General features: G+C 38.9%; 2 protein-coding genes across 2 annotated transcripts; both read left to right on the forward strand.

Moving 5' to 3' along the window:
• The first annotated feature begins 481 nt into the window (after positions 1-481).
• LOC107078395 (doublesex- and mab-3-related transcription factor B1-like) lies at positions 482-8,043 on the forward strand. The gene is made up of 4 exons (XM_069194195.1): positions 482-1,346; positions 2,121-2,374; positions 5,090-5,279; positions 6,096-8,043. Exons 1-4 carry the CDS (start codon positions 704-706, stop codon positions 6,161-6,163), a joined length of 1,155 nt encoding a protein of 384 aa, XP_069050296.1. The 5' UTR covers positions 482-703; the 3' UTR covers positions 6,164-8,043.
• Positions 8,044-9,634: 1,591 nt separating this feature from the next.
• dmrt2b (doublesex and mab-3 related transcription factor 2b) lies at positions 9,635-15,634 on the forward strand. The gene is made up of 3 exons (XM_006634912.3): positions 9,635-10,542; positions 11,260-11,371; positions 12,471-15,634. The coding sequence occupies exons 1-3, from the start codon at positions 10,186-10,188 to the stop codon at positions 13,265-13,267; spliced, it is 1,266 nt and encodes a 421-aa protein (XP_006634975.2). The 5' UTR covers positions 9,635-10,185; the 3' UTR covers positions 13,268-15,634.
• The last annotated feature ends 6,318 nt before the right edge of the window (positions 15,635-21,952 follow it).

Raw genomic sequence — 21,952 nt, forward strand, 5'->3', positions numbered from 1 at the left:
ATAATTTTGCTTTGATAATAATTTTGCTTCTTGTTAAAACTTGTTTTGTATGGTCGTTCCGACTTGTGATTGTCCGCTTCTATACTTCTAAATATATAACACTGTAAATTCAATCTAAAAACGTTTTTAAACATGCCTTTGATTTTTTTTTTGCAATACCTCGAATAAAATTGTATTTGTTCGTATGCTGTAGGTGTGCATTACATTGTATTGACAATATATCATTATTTTACGCTATAACATATGTTGATTTTCTCAAATATTTTAGGATTGCATGAAGTAAAACCGCTACAGTATTGTACTATTGAGTATTTTGCATATTTTGTATACAGCGCCTTTCCAAGTTTTCTTATTTTTATATTTTAAATAGATAACACGTGCGTTTTATGCACACATTTGTACAAAAATGGCGCGAGCTTGACCAAGGTATTAAGGAACCTAAATGGACAAGGTTATAAAAAAAATACCACATAGTATCTGTTTCGCGCTATACACTTTTCCCACGCATATTTCCCACGTTGGCACCAGTCTTCAGTGTAACTAGAAATTTCGCGTCATACTTTATGTTGAAGTTTTCCAGAGAGATTTAGCCGTTTTAGTTCTCCGTTCCGTGCTGTCGAGCTTAGAGATACGAAACAATACGAGAGACCTATATGCACCTGGGGGAAGACCTCCTGAAAATTGTACCCCTCAAAATACAATCATGTCCACAATTTCGAAGCCAGACAATCAAGAGGACAGATCTGCAGAATGCAAAGCCATGCGGACTCCGAAATGTGCTCGTTGCAGAAATCACGGCTTCATCGTGCAGCTAAAAGGACACACGGGCAAGTGTCCGTTTTATCACTGCTCTTGTTGGAAATGCTCGCTTATTACAGAAAGGACGAAGATTATGGCATCGCAGAGACGTTTGAAAAAGTTACAAAACGAAGAAGCTTTAGGAAATGCTAACCTAACTTCCGAGAAGGAACCTCTTACCACTACAAAATTCTCCGATTGCTGGACAGGGGTGTTCAAAAGCGGTCGAGAAGGCGCTGGGTCGCGACCCGAGAGTTACCTACAAGGGGAACCCCCTGTCCCCAAGGTGCAGCAGCTGTCTGCCAGGACAGAAAGTGTAATTAAAAAATCGGCAAGGAGACAGGGTTGCGAGAGTTATTGCACCGAGCTAGCGGTGCCTTTCGAGACTAAAAGTGATCATTTGAATGTTCCCAGAATGGCGGCATCCAGTTCTCTTGGAGGCCCTTCGCAGAATTCAGACTTGGAAGCGGCGGGAGACCGTCCCCCCTTAGCTCAGTGGGGAGCTGTGGGCAGAGACGTGAAAGACAACGCCTTCGTTATAGGCAGAAGTAAGTCCTAATGCATTATCGATCGCATTTAGACACTGTATCCCTTTATTGCTTATATACATCATAGCAGCAAAATCCTAAAAACAAAACTAATCTCCTGCTAATGGGAAATTAGTTTCCCAAAGGCAAATTAATCGCCTTTGAGTTATCCATTTTGAAACACGGGTTGAAAATGTGTGAATTCATTTATTATTTCTACTTTGAATCGCTTTATCAAAAATGCAAAACACTGTCTATAAAATGAGTCAAAACAAGCGTGTGCCGTGCTTTCTTGTATAATTGTGCAAATTAAAAAAGTATTAAGTATTAAGTTGTGTTATTATTGACAGATTTGAATACCGTTTTATTGCGCTTCATGGAAACACCTGGTACATGTAGATAGCTCGGACGTCTAATAATGTTGATAGAACTCTGCAGAAGCCTGTTTATGCCAGGAATTCTGCCCCAGAGAGCACAATCCACTCTATAGGTAAAGTAGGTACCCATCGCACCCTGAAGAAAATTTATTCGGTTACAGATTGTAAATGATATCGTTAAACGCATCGCCTCGAAGTGTGGTTAGCTGGGGAAATGCACGAAACACTTCCTATTAAAAACATTTTCTGAGTAATCACCTTCCATTGACAACAACTTCACAAAACTTAAAACAGACAACTGACATTACATTCGCTGTCTGATCAGATGTTGTTTCCGTCTTCAACGCTTTTGACAGAAAATGCAGGCTGTGCTTTGACAGATGTGCTTCTCATTGATACCTTGACTGCTGTTTTTCAGACCCATCTCATGTGCCGAAGGATTTTGCACTGGCAGAGGTCACCCAGGGCGAAATGGGTACAGGGCAGTTCATGAATGTGCCCATCCCTGTAAAACTGTACACCCAGTATCCCAACGGCTACTCCTGCCAGGCCTTCTTACTTAGCATGCCACCAGCCCCGGGACCGATGGAGAGCCACTCTCTCCATTCTGTTCAGCTTGGCTTCTCCCACTTCCAGCCTAACAGCTCGGTACATTTACCAGAGTCCCCACAGGTAAGGAGACTGCGTTTCTCTGAGCAGAACAGTGAACAGAACAGTTTCTCTGAGCAGAACCGTCATGAGAAAACGACATATCATTTTCTCCAGTTCCAGAATCCCTGACTCAGTAGGCAGTAGGCAATGACTTAAATTAATACCGTAATGTGTTTAGCTGTTTGATGTTAATATTTTGTAGAGTTACTGTACACAGTTTACCGTGTTTTTAGTATGGATACATGCAGCGCCTGTTACTGTATCTGCTCATACCAGTGCAGTCAGGCCCGTCTCAAAGTGGGGGCGAAGGGGGCGGCTGCCCAGTACCCCATGCTTTGGGGGGCCCCCCACCAGCCAACTCCCTCCCCCCCCCAACCCAAATCCCGCTTCACGCACGCATAAAAGTATAAAGACATGTTTAAATATTTTAATTGTCATGATCGTCATCCCTCCTCTAGAGGGCGCACCAACCCTTTTTTGTCGTTTAGTTTCATTATCACGTTTGCCTGCCCCTTGTATCGTTTGTTGTTATTTAAACCCAGTGCTCCGGAAAGCTCGGGGCTCTGCATTGGAAAACGGACGCCCGGAGGTCCGCCTAGCATCAAGTCGCCCTACGTCCGCAGCTTGAAGGCATAGGCTTATGAACTGCGTCCTGACAAAGCTGAGTCCGGGGCTCGGAGCGCCTGGCCTCGTCCCTCCGTTTTTTAACTTCCTTGTCCCTGATCCTGTTCATGTTTCTATTCATGTCTTGTCTTGGATGGATCACCTGGTTTTGGATTTTGGACTGCGCCCTGATTTCCCTTTTGGACTCCCCCTTGCAACAACAGCTATTCTGGATCACTGTCGGTACCCCAACCCCCCCGCCCCCGTTAGCCATCCCTTCCATTCCTCACCTTGTTTTCCCTGTAGTCCTTCTCCAGTTACTTCCAGATGATACAGTCTGCACAGGGTCCTAAACTACACACTTCAAGGGAGTCAGGACCGACTCCCATTACTTTAATAAAGCAACACACAAAACGCTAATTTTAACACAAGATGAAATCTAAAGCTAGCGTTAGGGTAGTTGCTTTATCCAGAACTGGAGGCGTGTCCTGCGATAACTACGTCATAGGCCATCAGCTGCCAGCTAAAAGTGATTTCAGCAGAACTAAACTAGCTTGGGAAAAAAAGTTAGCTGGTGGAAAATGGCGAAAATGAAAACTTCAGTGGGTGCAAGAAAAGTTAAAGGAAGCAGAAGAGGGAGGATGCAAATGTGGCATTTAAAGGGTCTTTCCGTTCGTTGTAAAAACCAGGAGCGAAGAAAAAATGGACACGGGTGGTGATCTCGACGACGACAAGGGTGCTGGCATTGAGAAACCTGAAGATGCATCCAAAATGGCCATATAAATGGCTGACCCTGCGTTCTGACACCAAGCTTCTTTCTCTGTCTGTGTGTCTAAGTCTCGTGGAGAGCAAGTTGTGGTTTGCGAGAAGATAAATTCCTAATACAAGAAATTGTATATGGCTAATACAGTGATCTTGTCTTATACCGCTAGCATTAGCAACAACGGCGATTAGGAGTTCTGTTTGGTTCTGTATGTCTGTTTGCGCAGGCCAGTTAGGTAGCCATTTCATCACCTGAACGCTGCCCCCCGCCATCACTACACACAAGTACTCCCCCACGCTGGGCCCTGCGACACCCATTCTGCCCTGGGCCCCGCCTACCCCTTGAGACAGCCCTGAGTACAGCATCAGCAACACATGCAGCCTCTTGAGCCTCAATTCTCCTTCGTCTTCTAGTGTTATGATGCTTAATTAAGCTTCTAGGGCCTTTAATTGAACCATTCTCTTAATTAGATCTTTTGCTCAGTGCTCACTCCTTGCTGGTCCTTTAAGAATAATTTGCTGTCTGTATCACCAGATGTATCACATAGTAAACATTGTCTGTCCTTGACATGATTCATGAACTGTAGCTCCCCTATAGTTTTCTTAACAACAGCTAATGACTAATTAATGGAATGTCATTGTGTCGGACATCCTGATAATATTCTTGGTTCTGTACGGGCGCTTCTGCTCAATTTCCACCTAGTCGTTGAAACAATAAATCTGAACAAGAGGAGTCCAGAAACCCTGCATAGCAGTACCCGCAGGGTTATTGGTCATTTCTAACCTCACAATACTGTTGAAGAACTTTCAAAAAAAGTTTAAATGCGCAGCTACCTTAATTGTATTCATTAAGCCAAGTCAATTAAATCAAGAGTTCAGTTGGAACAAAAAACCATAAGAGATGGATCTTGTAGGTTTAGGCCTGATATGTTTAGTATGTGAAAACCACCAGGGCTGACATGTGAAAGTAGGACTACTCTTCTATGAAAAAGCTGCCAAAAGTTTGCCCACAGAACACACATCATTCCTCTGACAGGTGATAGAGACGCCACCTACTGGTCCACCCACTCCACTTGCTGCAGTAACCCAATTTGCCCTGGAGGCCTCCCAGTCTGGGACTGAGACTGTGTACTGGGTACAGACCAAGCCCAGTCTTGCTTAGCCTCTGCGATCTGATGAGATCAGGCTACAAGGTGGTAATGCTGTAAAATCTTAACGCGTAACATTTTTATATGCATTGGGTTAGCACATGCTGCATATCCATAAAGGACATCTTTAGAGCAACTCTGGAGAGCCTGTTTTTGGGAGAATATTATACATTGTTCCCTAGAGGTCCCACCTAATGAGGTTTAATTCTTGTTGCTGCGGCAGGAAAACAGGTTTCCCTTCCTGCCACCTCAGTCTGCTGTACCCACGAGCTTCCAGGATGGACTGCAGTTCAGACACCCCTCTCCCCCCGACACGCCCTGTCCCAGGGAGAGGAAACAGGCTGCAGGCATGTCAGCCAGACAGCGGTCTTTACTTCCACTCCTGGACAGCCCCGATCCCACAGATTTCACAGGTAAACATTAAATCGATTAACCAACCCTTGGAACAACTGAACTGTGATCAAGTAGGTAGGTGGGTTGTCTGACAGTGATTATTTCAACGTCCCATGACTTTTCACAGGACAGCAAATGATTAAAAAAAAATAGTGCTAATATTGCGCTTTCATGAGAAATATTTGACTTCCCTCTTTTGTCTTTCAATGGGAAATCCAGTCTTGTTTTATAGAATATACTGCACCTGTTTAACAGTTGTTTCAGTGCTGAAAACTACGTGCTGTTGCTGCTCATCCACACCTTTTAAGCACAATCTCTTCTGATTCTGTGCCACAGCTGAGGCCTTTCAACAGCACACCAGTGCGCTTTGGCACAGTCTGGGAAGGTAGAAGTAATTTGAAACGAACATCTGGATATTCTTTAGCCCTCAAGCACCAGAGCTTCCGTAATTGAACAAAATGCTTGATGAATCAATAACTTGAATGTCTTGACTTAGAGTTAGAGCAAAACTAACTGGTTTAGTTAGAACTGGAAGAAAGACCCCCAGAGATATTCTGCAAGAAGAAACCTGTGGTGAAATAGCACAAAATCAACAGCAGAGGGCACCCAAGATTACCTTTAAAGTATCTGTTACTGCTGAATTATTTTCATTCATTCCTAATTATAGTGATTCAATCATATATATGTATATAATATATATTAAAGTATATTTATAGTACTCTAATTTTAAAGTTGTATACATTTAATTTTAATTATTACAGATTTTCAAAGGATCATGTGTATAAACCACAGTCTCCTAAAACGTATCCTCCACTGTTTTTCACTATGTATTGCAGTCCCAAATGGAAGCCCAATTTCTGCAGACATTGAGGATTCTTCTGAAGAAAATGAGATTGCTGTCTAAAGACAGGCAGAGATAAGAAGGGTGCTTGCATCTGTGTTTTCCTGTTTTGGAATTGTAATTAAATCTGTTTGAAAAAGCTATTTCTAATGACGCTCTTAAAAGCAGAGAACATCGGATAAAAAAATTAAAACAATTCAAGAGGCACTGCAGAGTGGCAATGAGAAAAATCTGAGTTTTTTGATCAAATACAATTGGGGTGTAGATGCTCTTAAAGCTTGTTTAAAAATGGTTTTCATAAGACTTCAGTCACACTGGGAGGATCAGTGTGAATGCCTTACAACTTGAAAAGAATTACTCGGAATGACCAAAGAAAATCTAGTGCTCTACGTATTTATTTTTTCTGTTGTCTAAAGGCAATGCCAAATAAATGTTTTTGTGATTTGAAGTAAGATTGGTTCAGTTTGCAAAGTATGTGTTTATATTTGAAAAATATACTAAGCAGCTAAAAATAATTTATTAATACATATTTTAAATTGCTTTTAAATATTTATTTAAATAATAGTAGCTGAGAATTTATTATGAATTAATCCCTCATCCAATGCAGTGTTGTCTGTTTTGATTGAAGTAAACTATCAGATTTATTTTTCTAAAGCAGTATGGTTTCCTAAACTGCCAACACTTCTCAAATAGTTATAGACTATATTGTTACATCTAAGCAAGTTCAAAAAATTGTTGGAAAAGCCATTTAATTCTTGCCCAATTATAGTTTCCAATTCACGAATGAGTATTAAAGCTAGGATTATAGAGTGTCAGATTTTTTGGGGAATATATTCTGTTTATATACTGCATGTATTATCTTATGCATAAGTAAGCTTGTGACATATTCTTGTTTTGCTAAGGTTTTAATCAATCCATTGTGAAAATACAGCATTGTAAAAAGAGAAATAACATTTGTTTTACACTAAGTATTTTCAGGGTTTACAATGGGATGAACAGTATTAGCTGTTGTAAAATTAATAACTAATGTATTTAGTCATAATTCGCTATTTTTTGTGCTCTAGTTCATTCATTAAAATTTGTAAAACGGATACTGTCAGAAATCTTGGATTATTTTTTTTTATTTTCATTTGCTCAAGGGAAAATGAGCAAAACACTTAAATGGTAAGATTTGTCCATGTGGAAATACAAACTGTAGAAAAAATGTTTGTTAAATGGGGTTAACAAGTTAGCATTTTCTTTATTTGTAAAACAGATGCAAAAAATGTAATTACTGGTACAACATTCATGTTATTAGTTTATTTTCATTTAATATAGTTAAAGAATTGAGAATTTCCATTCAAGAACAGCCTTCTTTCAAGACAAATTCATAGAAAATTAAGAATATTTGCAAAGTGGATACATCATGCAATCCAGATTTTTAAATGTACTGAAGATTGACATATATTTTGAAAATTGTTACTCAAAACACATGCATATTTTAGCAGAATTCATATAACATTTAAACTGTTCAAAAAAGGTTCTCTTCTTTGAAGTTATACTGTGGTTTTTAGCTTAAGAACCTGTCTTTTCACAGGAATTTGATTCTTTTTCTGGATAAAAGAAAGTAAATGTACATCAGTAAGGAATCACAAGAACTGCTTAACTAGTTCATACACATTTACAGATTACATTCATTATAAACCTTGGATATAGATGAATAATTTGCTTATAGATGATTTTAAGAGAATCTTTAAATAGTTTTAGACATAAACAAAGCTCTTGAACTGCTGTAATAGCCCAGGTCTTTGTTACTTTTTGTTTCTGGAATTAGTTCATTTAAACGTTATTTGTCTTACCCGTTCAATGTTCTTCTTGTTGTTATCAAAAACAGGTTAAAAGACTATTTTTATATATTTTGTTCTGGTTAACTTTGCATTTCTGCAAATAAATATTGGAGACAATAAAACTGCAGTTCTGTCTTTTCTGGAATATTATGTTGTGTTGTCTGAGAACAATAGTCTAGGATCTGGTTTGGCTGAAGCTTACACATGGAACACAAGGTGGCAGTATTGGTAATAAGGCAAATAAAATGTCTCTCCTAATCTGGTAGTAGTATCTATCTGTATATGTATAGCATTACTCCTCTGGCAGTGAGAACTAAGGCAACCTATTGGCTTAGACCAGGAAACATCCCTCCTGGAGAATCCTGCTGTGCGGAAGAGAATTGACAGTCTCATCACATTTTCCCAGCTGTGATTGGCCCAGTGGTTCGAACCATGACAGCCTGTCTGTCGTGTTTGGTCAGGGCTTGCAGATACTGTAAGTCTACTTATAACACCACATCATAAACAGCTGTGTTTCTGTAAACAAAGAGATTGAACCTATCAGGTAAATATTACAGTATTCCCAAAAGTACCATATCCTGGTTGTATCTCAAATCAAATCAAAGTTTATTTATCAAGTGCACAACAATACAGTGTGCAGCAGTAGTTGCTGGCAATGAAATGTCTTAATAAAGAAATAGACAAGGACGAATGGGAGCTCGCAGGACGGCAGCCTTCCCTGTCGGCGCCATCTGCATTATCCATGACCCACAGTGGAATTTAGCTAGAACATTATGATTAACAGCCCTACTTGTTTGAACATTATGATGGGATTTTAAAAGCCAAGCAGTCAGGGCCTCAAGCAGTTACTGTCTCTTCTGAAGTCAGGTATTCCCTGTGCAGTGTCCCCTGTCACCAGAGTAAGGCATTGGTTTGGAAATTCTGCACCGGGGAAAGTGCGCCCCCTATTGCCCTCCATTTCGATAAGCAACCTGGTTTTCCTTAGCATTCTGCCGTCTCTCTGACCAGGCTGTCTTGCTTAACCCATGTGCCTTCCTTGAGCTAGAGAATCACCCTATTTACAACTCAGAAATATTTTCTGTCCTCTATATTTTCCGTTAGCTTCAGCACGTATTGCAATCAAGAAAAGGGATGGTAGAATACACGTATTTTTTATGAGCGTTTCTGTCGTCAAATAGTATTTTAACATTGTACAACAGAACAGCACAAATGTTACTGTACATGTAAGAGAGGCTCTTTTCAGCAGTGCGCCATCCAAGAACGTTATTATAGGTAAAATGATTCTTCTTCGTATTAAATACGAACACTTTTCTCACACACCATACAAATTCCAAATACCCACAATGCAATTATAGGTCGTTCTCAATTATTCATTGTTATCAATGGCCAGAGAGAAATCAAATGGTTTCTGCACTTAATGAAAGAGGAGCATTTGTGTCTGTGTTATGACCACTTCCTTGGTTAAATCGTGCTGTTCTTTCAATTCGTATTCACATTTATTAAGACGCAATACCTGCCTTGCAATCCAAAGCTGAGCTGATCAAATAAAAAAAACAACTTTGAAACAATTTGCCAGTTTTAATTTTAGTCCGTAATGATGCACTCTCGGGTGAGATTAGTGTTTACCATGCAATTAATTCCTTGAATCCGCTGTACTTACCTTCGTCCCATTCAACTACTTTACTGTATATGTAGGTCCAGCAAAATCTGGAACGCTAAAGTTAATGTTTGTTTTTATATTTGTTTGAACGGCATGCTTAAAAAAGCACTAGATGTTCATGTCTTTAACAGTGAATGTCGGCTATTGAGTGTCCTTGGGGTCGTGGAAAGAAAGGGTTAAATTTCATGTCAAGACAAGTGACGTCCAACATTATTTGGGGTGTAGACAGTACACTCATTAAAAGCAAAGACAGAAATAAGAGGTAAAATGAGGAGGCGGTTAGCACAGGTAAACCTGCGTGTACATTTCTCGGGTTGGTTTAATTACCATGGGATGTCAAAGGAGCAGCGTTGTAGTGTGAGCTGGTGAACATCTTGGACACAGATCGAGTAGGACTACAGCGCGTTGTTTTTAACGGCTTTAACATAATTTTGGAATGAAAATGAATAGGGTGCAAAGTTGATACGAAAATGAGTAAAAAGTAAAAAAAAGTTCAACAGGTGAATCTGGTACCGAAGTACGTCTTCTTTTTTTAAAACAAATCTTTCCCTGAACTACATGTGATACATTTCTGTGTAGCGGAAAGGTACCGATTATAGATGTCCAAAGGGTTGAAAACACAGCAGGAATCGAAAAGGCTCGATTTGCTCACACCGGAGTGCGATGAAGACATCGATGTAGAAAGTGTGGATGGGTGTCTGTCCCCGGGAGGCTCGGAGGAACTCGGCGTCGGCCAAGAGCGAGGGGCGAGGCCGGTGTCCGAGCTGCAGCAGCGCGGCCAGACGCGCAGCCCCAAGTGTGCGCGTTGCAGGAACCATGGCGTGGTGTCCTGCCTCAAAGGCCACAAGCGGTTCTGTCGCTGGCGGGACTGCAGGTGTACCAACTGCTTGCTCGTCGTGGAGCGACAGCGGGTGATGGCAGCGCAGGTGGCCCTAAGGAGACAGCAAGCCACGGAGGTGGGTGCCCTCTTTATTTAATACTAAAATTAGGTTCATTTTCTCTCGGGTGAAACCGTGCCACTGACGCTACGTATTCAAACGAGTTAAAATACACGTTGAAATAGCAGTACAAAAGATTAATTTTCATTTTACCGTAAACTTGTTGAAGTGATCAGCAGTAATGTTACATGCTTAAACTAAAGAGATATTTGATGTGGTAAAAATAATTTCCTTTAAAATTTCTAAATATTTTTATATATCGTCATAATATTTAATATAATATTTAAATATTTATATTTACAGTATACAAGTATATAAATAATGCATTAAGACTGGATAAATGTATACAGTTTACAGCCTCATGCTTCTGCACATATAAGCGTGCAAACTGCATGATTCTGATGGTGAATTATATATCGGTGGCAGACAACAACTGCTGTCCGCCGATACTGCAATGTATCTTGAGTTGGTTAGCAGTTCGATTTCAATCCATGTCGTGCTGTGCGCTCTCAATTTCCAAGGTTTTGTTGCTTCGATTGCGTGCAGTGTGAGTACACTGTACAGTATGTCCAAAAAGGTGTATTATTGTCGAGCGAAATCATTGTTTTTGTTTTAAACCGTTACTGGAATATCATCTCAGTGACAGAAAACACTGAAAAACGGTAATCCCTGGCTGTTTTGTATTTTAATTAAATTAAGGTAAGAATCCAATTTTATCTCGGATGTTTTTTTCAGGTTAAGAAAGATGCCAATGGAATCGCAGTCTCAGGAGGAGTCAAAATCAGAAGACCTCCCTACCACCGCTACACGAGGGAGCCTAGTCTTCTAGCAAAAAGTATTCTGGAAGGTATAGCTTTGTAAAATGTGTTTATAATGTGACATTTAGGATAGGACAGTTATGTTTTTGTGTTTTAAAATGAGTACAATACATTTAAGAGTGCTTAATTTAAAAGCTGTCAACTGCTAATTGTAAACAAAATTAAGATAATAGATATTCCAAACAGAGTACCTGGTCAGCTGTATTAAGAAGTTTAGGAAGCTATCTATGATGTGGGGAACTTAATTCTTTTTATTGTACCAGATGGGAAATTTGCTGTACAGGCAGGTAAAAGCCAAAATACAATACACAATACATTTGGCACAACATGAACCCCTTCAACGAATAAGAAACGTGTATGATGAGAAAAAATATATAAAGTAAAATACATATTCAATTGTAGAAGTTAAGCAGGTTAATAGCTGTGGGAATAAATGATGACTTAGTTCTGTTGCACTTGAGTCTGGGTAATTTACTGTAAATCAACAGCCAAATGGAAGGAGCTCGAATTCACTGTGCAAGTGGTGGTCATGACAGTCAATGATTATATTGGTTTTGCGAACTATTAATGTTTAGATGTCTGTTAGCTGTAGGTGTCGTCCACCAATAATTTTGCTGGCTGTCTTGCTCAGTCTGTTCTTATTGTGTGATTTAAGGTTACCAACCCCGGCTACCTTGGTAAATGTTAGGACAGATTCAATAAAAGTGATTGGGAATATCAACCACATTGTGCTGTTTGTAGATGGAAGAATTCATTTTACATTATTTTGTACTTAAACCTTTTTTCTGTTTAGTACAAGTGATAATTCTGACAGCATATTCATTATCCTCATGCTAAATCAGGCTTATGACATTTAACTTATATTGACCTATATACAGTATACACAACATAGTACCTGTGTATGTATAAAGGTCTAAAGTGTTCTTTTGAAATGTGTTGGACATTAGATTTTCCTTGCTGTTAGTCCCATGTTTATGTATTTACAGCTTTATTTTTAATGATATAATATTAAAATATCTTTTTTCAAATATTGTTACTCGGGTTTTCGAAGGGCAAACCTACTCAAAGTTAAATCTAGGCCTCCAGATGAAGGTTGGAATAAAACATGAACCTGCTCGTTCCCTTCAGGATACAAGCCTGCTGTTTTAGAAGACTCCGTGTGGGCAAAGACGACGCCCTACCCCGCCCTGAGCGAAAGGATGAGGAAGAGACGGGCTTTTGCAGATAAGGAGCTGGAGGGCATCATGTTAGAAAGAGAAGTCAGGCAAAAAGAACTGGAAGACCTGTCTGGACTGAAAATGCTTGGACCTCTGTTGCCAGGTCCTGTAACCAGGTGCTGCACATTTCAAGGGCCAATACAAGACGCTTACTTGCCTTTTCTGAAAACCAGTCCCATACTACTGGAGTGTGGGTTGCAGTGCTGCTTAGCCCAAGAGCTGGTGTTGTCCGGGTCAGAGCAGTGCCATAACGAACATCCACCACTCCAGGACAACAGGCTGCTGATGGAGCCTGTGGATGTGCCCGGAATAAAGGATCTGGGACGTTTGGAAAGCTGCAGGGAAAGCCTGACCTACTGCGGGACTCTACAGCCTTCACCCCCTCCGAGGTGCGCTTTGCAAAACCCGTGTCCATCGGAGCGCGCCGCTCCAGTGCGTCAGAACAGCACCGATGTCACCTTCCAGCTCCAGCTCCCATGTCGACGGGTCACATGCGTGTCACCTCCGAGCCTCGAGGGCGCCGAGTCCGAACCATGGGGAGGCAGTCGTGAAGACTGTAAGAATTCCAGGTGCTATGGATTCACAGTTCAACCCCTCAAAGAAACAAGTGTCTGCAGTGTCAGCCAGGAACAAAACGACACGAAAAAGCCGCCATTCCAGGGAGTAAGAACATTGCCTTTTTCGGTAGAATCACTGCTGAGGAGTTAAAAGGAATCTAAAGCCATACAAGACAATTCAGTCATGTACTGTATGCAGTTTCCTCAGTGTTAAGCGTCAAAGAGCAAATTAGTTTCTGTCTAATTTTAAAACCAAGTTCCAGAGGAATGGGGCAACCCCTATATGGTATCATAAATTAGTAAAAACAGTAATTATAGCATAGCACAATGCAATAATGGTAATAACCTGATAAAACAGAAAGTCAAAGGTAATGCATTGCACAAACTCTGGGAGAACATGGGCAAAGAAAAGTAAAATGTGTGGTGTAAAAACACCAGGTTATACTTCAGTTATACTGAGATTGATTGATTGAGATAAGCAATCCTAAGGAACAGCATCATAGCATGTCCAAACAACACCAAAGGGAAACTAGAACAACTTTTCTGAGTTAACAGTTCTTTATGTCTGGGAAAAAAAGGCAAAATGAAAAGAGTTTGACGAAAAAGTGTTCCCAGTTCCAAAGTGAACAGATAAACTGGTCAGTGTAATCCACAAGGAGGCAGAACATAAGAAGTCAAAAATAAGAGGCCATTCAACCAAATAGTTAACTGATCCAAGGATCTCACAAAGCTGTCTCTCCAAAGAAACCACGGCCTCAACATCACGGCTGGGTAGCTTATTCTAGACTCCTACAACCCATTGTGTAAAGAAGAGCCCCCTTATCTGAAATTACATCCTAAAGAGGAGTTCTTTGATAAAGCCATCTTGTGTTCTGTTTACAGAAAATAGCCTCTGCCGTAAGTTCTCAGTGTTCCGGAACATTTTATGCATAATAACATTTGTTACTACACACAGTACAGTATCTAACAGTCAAGAGCCAGGGACATATACAATCAATTTTAAAGGCAAATGAAAGATAAAATGTATTAATGTGCTTGTGTGGTACAGTAGTTTACCAACAATGTGGAGAAGTGTGTATTTTCATTAGAGCTTCTGCTCCTTCATGACTTGTTTTGATGAAGAAGCAAATATTTTGCTTTTACTGATTCATATTTTGAAGAATATCTCAGGGATTATAGATCTACAAGAATCATATGGACCACACCTGTATATCACGAGCCTGCTATGAACATCTCAACTTTGAAACCAGTCCTGGACTCATAAATACTTGAAAACAATTCACAACTGGTGTGAAACCCTTAATTAATAAAGTTAACTCATGAATATATTCCACCTCTAATATCTTATATGTTTAAAAGTCCTTTTTTTAATGTCAGTATTTTTATATATTAAAGATAATAAGGATATTCTGATGCTTTTTATTTTTGATATACTTTATAAACAATATAATAAGAGCTTTATGAAGCTCTTGCAGAAAGAAAGTAACTGAAACTCAACCCTGAAAAACAACCTTTCCAAACTATAGTTAAATATGACAGGTATGGGATTAATCAATTTATCAGATGTATGCTCACTCTTACTACAACATATCCTTATTTTAGTAGTCAGTCTGTTAGTTTGCAAAGGAACAAGTAATAGGTTTATTCCATGCTGAAAAAAAGAAGAAAAAAACACAACGTTTCAGCCGTGGAGCCGTTAAGTTTGCCAAATAAAATAAAACATAAGTAATGGGTACAATACCAGATGTCTGTATTGGAAGGTGCAGATAATTGTTTTGCAGTTTCATACTCATACAGCAAATAAAGGTTATTAAAACCATAAAAATACAGGATGGTACAAAGCTTTTTCTAAAAATGTACATCTGTCTTTCATATTATAAATAAGAAATGGCATAAATTTGTGTATTTAACCATCAATATTCATATGCTTAAATGATGTATTACTGGGTAAAAACATCCAGGGTTGTACAGACAGATTAAAAGCACATTATTTCAGGATACAGTGTTGGATTATTAAGCACTTCTATATTATACAACATAGAAAAAAGAGCAAAAATAAAATTACAAGATATATTTAATTATTTTGCATTAATCTTGATCAGCCCTTAATATCCTTTTTTTCCACACAATTTTATTTTACTGATTAATGTGCTCGGCCATTCTCCGAACTAAATCGGTAAGGTCTACTTTATGTTTAGTATTATACTGTCGGTATGTTAGAATTTACATTTTTAATTTATTAAATAACCTGCCTTTAACAGGCCACTTTTAGTTCTTTTCCTCATACTGTGTTTTAATGTTTCAAAATGATGCAGTTAATTGCTCTTCAGGGAGAATATATATATATATGTAACCAGAAGTTATTTAACTGACATGTATTAAGAGCATGTTAATGGAAATTAAAAAAAAATGTGCTTCTAAATCATAGCCTCAAGGAACACTGAGAATTGAATTCCCTTATGAAATGAATGCCGCATTGGAATAATCTATTCACTTTCTTTTTTTGAATATGAAGCAAATTCAAATAAATATTTACTAGATTTTTCTTTTCACCTTTGTCTTTTCCTTCTGTACCCTGAATCCAATAACATAACTCGTATTCCAAAATGCCCTAAAGAGACATTTAGGAGATGAGGCATTCGTAGGTGACAATTGTTTGAATGCTTGGAATACCTGGGTTCACAGAAGGGTGACCTTCGGATAGTATTGCCTCAGTTTCGCACACTGACCATCAGAAAATGTAATTGCATGTATATACAGTAGCACATATGACACTGCTGTTTTCTTACACATCTTAATCACTAATCTTGGCAGAGCTGAAGGAACCAGCAAAGAATGGTAAAAACGTGTTGCTGTAGCAACATTTTCTTTATAACACCACCCTTATGGAGCCTTTGCAAGTTTGTTTGAACTCTCTGCTGATCTGTATCAAATACTGTTCCTTTTCACCATTGTAAACCATACGATATGGCATCAAGATAGTTTTTACTGCTCCGGACCCTATGGCGTCAACAATAATGATAACATACAGCTCCATCCTTTGTTTGGAAATATCGCAGTACATCTTGGAATGTAGATAGGCACTTTATCAGAACAGTTCAGAAAGAAAACCATAACACACTGAAGAAAAGGGTTTATCATGGCTTTTGTAATTCTATCTACACCTATTTCAAATAATAAGACCACATACAACCTTCAACTTTTTTCGCCAAAAATAGTTTTGGAAAGCACAGTGATAAATTAGTGCTTATCACACGGAGGAAAGTTAATCTTTTTTCTCCACTTTTCATTTTATGGATGTATAGAACCTTACGCTTTTTGTTGATGAATTCAGGCTAGGTTCTCAGCATTATTGCTATAGTTTCCTCTGTAGGACTGTGCAGAATACTGATTAATCATATTGTTAACATTCTGCAGAGATGTCTTGAGAATTTGCCTCATTCTAGGAACTGATTAATATTTTCTTTGGACCCGAAAGGCAATTATTTAATAAATGACAAAACAGCTGACAAAGTATCAGATTTAAACACTTCTTTGCAAAAAGCTGTATATCTTACTCTCTTGTCTCATTGAACAACTTGATATTTTAATATGGTTTTTCACATGTTTCAGGGAAATACTTTTTATATCCACGTCTTTACTCTTCTCATTGAACATGTTGCTAGACTCGTAGGCCAAGTCCAGAAATCTCACGCATAATTCAGATGGAAAATCAGAACAGAAATCTCAAGCTGTGTTTGAAAACTAAACATAAAGGTACAATACAAGCATTTAAAAATTTTCCTCTTAATCCCTTCAGAGCATGAAACTATCTCAACAAGTTTGGTAATCTACATACCAGTGTCTCGCTGCCTGACAGGAAATCAATATTTGTTACCAGGGACAGCAGCGCACTTTGATCATCCTGCCAATTCCCGTTATGCAGGATTCACAGGATTCCCTTCCACACACTTGGCAAGTGTGTCCCAGAACACTGGATATTGGGTTACAGCTTGTATTGCTCTCAAGGGTGGGCTGGGCAGGAGCACTGGACACATCACCTGCTGAGGTGAATAAAAGAAGGACTGTTTGTCTGCACCAGAACACAGAAAGGCTATACACTGGGCATACGCTGGGCTCAAGAGGAGCACGTCTAATTAGTACAAGCACACAGAGCTTTATGTCACAAAAACTACCTAAATCACTAGTTCTGCTTCTCAATTCACAACCCTTCCAGAAAAACTGGAAGAAGAAATGTTCTTTATTTTATCTTGATTTAGGCACAAAGCAAGGCTGCAATGCCTGAGGGTGGCCACACAGCCAAGTATCCACATTAACTAAGCTAACAGAATTCAGACATCTGACATGAACAGACAAAAGTACATTCACTGCTCCTTAACTCTCCCCAGTCCAATGATATGCTGAAGCTGTGGCAATGTAACCCTATTGAGAGGTATGGATATTGAGTGATCATAACCCTTATACAGTACATGCAGAAATGTCCCTCAAGTCTGTTTGAGAAAACAACAAGGGATATGCCAAAGGATCAAGAAACATCAATAACATAAGCAATGCCTCTTTATTTTCCATACATCTGGGATTTCTTTTCTAAAATCAGAAAGTGTAAACCACAGATTTTCAGCTTCCATTGGAATTAGGACATGGATCCTGTTAGCCAGTTGTGAGCACTCTGAAGTATCCATCCCAACACGCAAAGTGTGTTTCAACCACCAGCCTTGCCTTCATTCTCCTGTATACCTCCCAGGCAAAGCAACAGATGCTCAGATATTGCGGGAACTTTAAGAGTTGAAAGGCAGCTGCAATAAGCAGATGAAAATAACTTTGTCCCTGCGTGAGACATTAACATGGCATTCATGAAGGCTGGTTTTGATTCTGTTCTTTGGTAACCTAAACCGACAAATGCCAATAACGCTCAGAACTTAGAAATTCAAACCCAACATGTTATGAGGTCCCATCTACAAATGGTGTGTGTGAACATACTGGCACCTTCTTAAGCGTGATTTATTGCCCTGCAGTCTTGCTCATAAAGGAAAAAAAACGTTATTGTCTCATAAAACTAAATTTTAGTGTCAGAAGATGGCAGGAGCAGGTCATAAGAAGAATAACAGCTGTTAGACCCAAAGAAATTAGCCAGTTTACCATGCTGGCTGGGGTCGATAGCGTGATAGTACCGTACCAACATCTTCACCCACGACAGCTGTTTCATGAATAGGAACTTTTTCACCTGCCAAGAACAACATCACTGTTAAATGCTATTTATTCTAACTGGATTACCATAACAGACATGACAGGCCATGTCCCAGTTTCAGGGGAAAAATGTATGGGTGTTTAAAAAAAGAAATGCTTAATAGTCACGACAATATATACTCACACTAAAAGGGTTATTACACATCTAGGATTTCTTTGTCGAAGCTGAATTTTCATTTGTTATAATCATTCTTCCTTTTCTTCCTTGTTTATAAAGCATTACAGGAATTTGAAAATGAATGATTTCAGTGAAATACTTAAAACAATAACAGATCCATGACTGAGTAGGCCTTTCATTAACAATGTGATACATTCCTTTTCTTTTTAATTTAATCTACATGCTTGTTGTGCTTGGTCCCATCACAGTAAATTAAGTAATTCAAAAACAGTAAAATGAATCACGTTGAAGTGAAATATTTCACAATATGTTATTTTAATCCCTTTTGTGGGTGGTGCTGTTGGGCAATTCCTCTTTTGAAAGACTCAACCCATTCTGGATTGAACACAAGAAGGTGGCATTTTGTTTCGTTTAATACATCAGCAGATTTATCTGTGAATATCACTTAAAAAAATTGTGAAACTTTTTTTCAATTCTTTTTCAAACTTTTTGCAATGATCAGTTCCAAAATCAGTACCTGAGATAATTAAGGACTACATGCTGGACAAAACTGAAAACACATTTTATTCTCACAAGTACAAGCTCAATTATACCTGTTCAACTTAATATTTATTAAGAGTATAAGGGGATATTTTACACACAGGGTGAAAGCAGGTATTAGTTATTGTGTAAAAACAACCCTATTTACAGTATCTAACTCATTTTAACATACAAGCAGAAATAGGTAAAACAATTATCTGAACAGCACAGTACTGCATAACTTTCCATTACTACCTGCCTTATAAGACAGTCTGTGTCAATATTGCCTCATCCATGAATATCATTTTCAACTGCAGATTGCACTGCGGGAGTTCCTGAAGCTTGTCACAGTAAGAAAATTGCTCTCCCAAAGGCACAGTGACAGAAAAAAAACCTTGCAAATTGTCCTACCACCAATCTCTTCAGGTTCCCTTCTCTGTATACATTTCCATACTCTCTTCAACCAATAAAGGAACTGTTTCTTTGTGGCTCAGTCAACATATCAGGGCGGAGCAGTGGCTCTGTGGCTAAGGATCTGCACCTGTGACTGGAAGGTTGCTGGTTCAAATCCTGTAGCTGGCAGAGGAATGCTACTCTGTTGGGCCCCTAAGCAAGGCCCTTAACCCTAACTGCTCCAGGGGTGCCATACAATGGCTGACCCTGTGCTCTGAGCCCAAGCTTCTCTCCCTGTCTGTGTCTCCATGGAGAAAAGCTGGGGTATGCAAAAAGACTAATTCCTAATGTAAGAAATTGTATAGGGCTAATAAAGAAACATTATTATACTGTAGCTGATCTCTCCTGTCAGAATTTCTTTTTTCCCTTTAGTACACACTCCTCACCCCCAGCGTTTTAGGTACGCTGTAGATCCCTGTTCTCCAACCTGTTTTTTTCTCCTCACTCAAAGCTGTACACATAGCTGATTGCGTTTGTTATGTCTACCTGCTGATGGGGTTCTCCACAAATATTTAGCCTGTAATAGAAACCTTTGAGCCTTCTGTTTTTACTTCAAACAAAGAAATTACTCACTTAATCGTTCCAATCAACCTGGGATCAGAAACATTATTTGGGGTAATAATGACTAATTTGTGCTAATTCAATTAGATAATTTTAAGGCTTTGGCATGCATGTAGTTAGCCGTTGTCATGCACAGGATATTTGCACTGTGTGATTTCAAAAGAGTTGCTAAAATTTACAATTGGATGTTAAACATAAACTTACAGTTATCGTGCTTTGATATTTTTTTTATTAATTTGGTGGAATGAGTTCAGCATATGTGTGTAATGAAACAGAAGAATTGACTTCAACTGAGACTAAGGAGAAGCACAGAGATTTATGCCTCGCTTGTGTTTCTTTCAGCCGGTAATTTATGAGGTTATGTCTCCATTGGTCTGCCGCCAAATGTTTGATATCTTAGACCAAAGTACTTGCTGCGAATGCATGTATTTAAAGATGCAGTCGCTCTTATTTCAGGCTAGTTTCCTTCCATGCCACAAGACATCAGTCACTCCAGACATTATCCAGTTCTTGATGGGTGGCAGTGGAGTAGCCAGAAGGGAGAGGGGATTGGAAAACTAGCACTTCTCAAGTGAGTTTTGTGTCAGATTCACCCTAAAAATAAAAAGTGAACAAAATGTGCCTTTGTTAAATAGAACATCCAGTTATTAACATCTGTGTCATTTCTTTTTTCACACAGAAAATGGGTATTAAAAAATCTTAAATTGAAAAAAGTGCAATTGCAATCCTGGTGATTATTTTTTCCACTTGAAAAGAAAAATGTATATATTCTGTTAACTGTATTTTGTTTAGCCTTTTGCGGTTATATGCTATTTTAACAAAGCAGATAACACTTAGCCCATCTCCGTGAACACTGAACATATGATCTTGCATAGTTAAATTTTGATTTTGACTAGACAGGAGTAAATGCATTTAGTATTTGCCGAAGTGTGCATAAGTCAGTATAAAAATGTTCACATTTCTTAGCTGTCCCTTAATTCTACAAAAGTAGGTGGTTCTGCGATGTGCAGAAGCTCCAGATGAAAAATTGATCTGCTAATAAGCTGGTGAATTTGGCTGTCAAAGCAGTGGAGACTATTGTATATATGCTTGTGTAACTGGATAGCATTATGTAGCACATTCTCACCTTTGTAATTTTGAAATAACATTGTGGGGTTTTCCTAAAAAAAGAAAGGAGCATTCGAAATCCCCCAAAATATATGAAGGTAAATAATGTCACATACTGAAATCAACCACTGCTTCACAGCTGAAAATGCGGATATCAGCTATGTGCTGTTTCAGCATATTCTGAAACACATTCTTATTCAAGGCTTGATTTCAGGTATGTGCTGAAGGAATGATCTGAGCTACATTGTCAACATTATGTAGCAGGTACAGAAGTGCAAAAGGTCACATTCTAAAACAATCCTTTATTTCACCCTGCATAGATTTGTCTCAGTTTCAGACTAAAATCTTTTTTATAGAGCTGCCTACATTTCCTTTGGGAAATTCGAAGTAAGTGCCCTCATACAGAACCCAAATCATTTGTAGCCAACCCTGAACATAGCCTTTTCTGGATAGATTTATGTCTCTTGTACCTCCTTCCTCTGTTTTTCAAGTGGGTTTTCTGTGTATTCGGATTGCAGTCGATAAACAGACTAAGACTAATGGGTTAGCAGAAGGATCAGAGCTAGATTTTTTTCATCACTTGCGCATTCTGCGTGTAGCCACAAATAATTTACCCGCCTTTTCTGAGCATCAAAGCACAGAATAATTGAAAAAACTTGAGAAGCTTTTGGAACCACTTAGAACTACAGTATCCTAAATTTGTGGACACATTTTTACTGTGTATTAGCTAGTTTTGAATGAGTGTCCTAAGAGCTGAAACAGTTGGTACTCTGTTTTAATGGGAACACTGTAGCACTAAGCCTTTGCTATGGACTTTCAAATTCAAAGTGG

This window comes from Lepisosteus oculatus, chromosome 9 (assembly GCF_040954835.1).
Source record: "Lepisosteus oculatus isolate fLepOcu1 chromosome 9, fLepOcu1.hap2, whole genome shotgun sequence".
NCBI lineage: Eukaryota > Metazoa > Chordata > Actinopteri > Semionotiformes > Lepisosteidae > Lepisosteus > Lepisosteus oculatus.

Bases quoted from the DNA above. Each gene is read 5' to 3' on its own strand.
- LOC107078395 (XM_069194195.1), top strand. From the start codon at position 704: ATGTCCACAATTTCGAAGCCAGACAATCAAGAGGACAGATCTGCAGAA. The intron at 1,347-2,120 runs GTAAGTCCTAAT...GCTGTTTTTCAG, and splicing joins CGCCTTCGTTATAGGCAGAA to ACCCATCTCATGTGCCGAAG. The intron at 2,375-5,089 runs GTAAGGAGACTG...TTGCTGCGGCAG, and splicing joins ATTTACCAGAGTCCCCACAG to GAAAACAGGTTTCCCTTCCT.
- dmrt2b (XM_006634912.3), top strand. From the start codon at position 10,186: ATGTCCAAAGGGTTGAAAACACAGCAGGAATCGAAAAGGCTCGATTTG. The intron at 10,543-11,259 runs GTGGGTGCCCTC...TGTTTTTTTCAG, and splicing joins GGAGACAGCAAGCCACGGAG to GTTAAGAAAGATGCCAATGG. The intron at 11,372-12,470 runs GTATAGCTTTGT...CGTTCCCTTCAG, and splicing joins AGCAAAAAGTATTCTGGAAG to GATACAAGCCTGCTGTTTTA.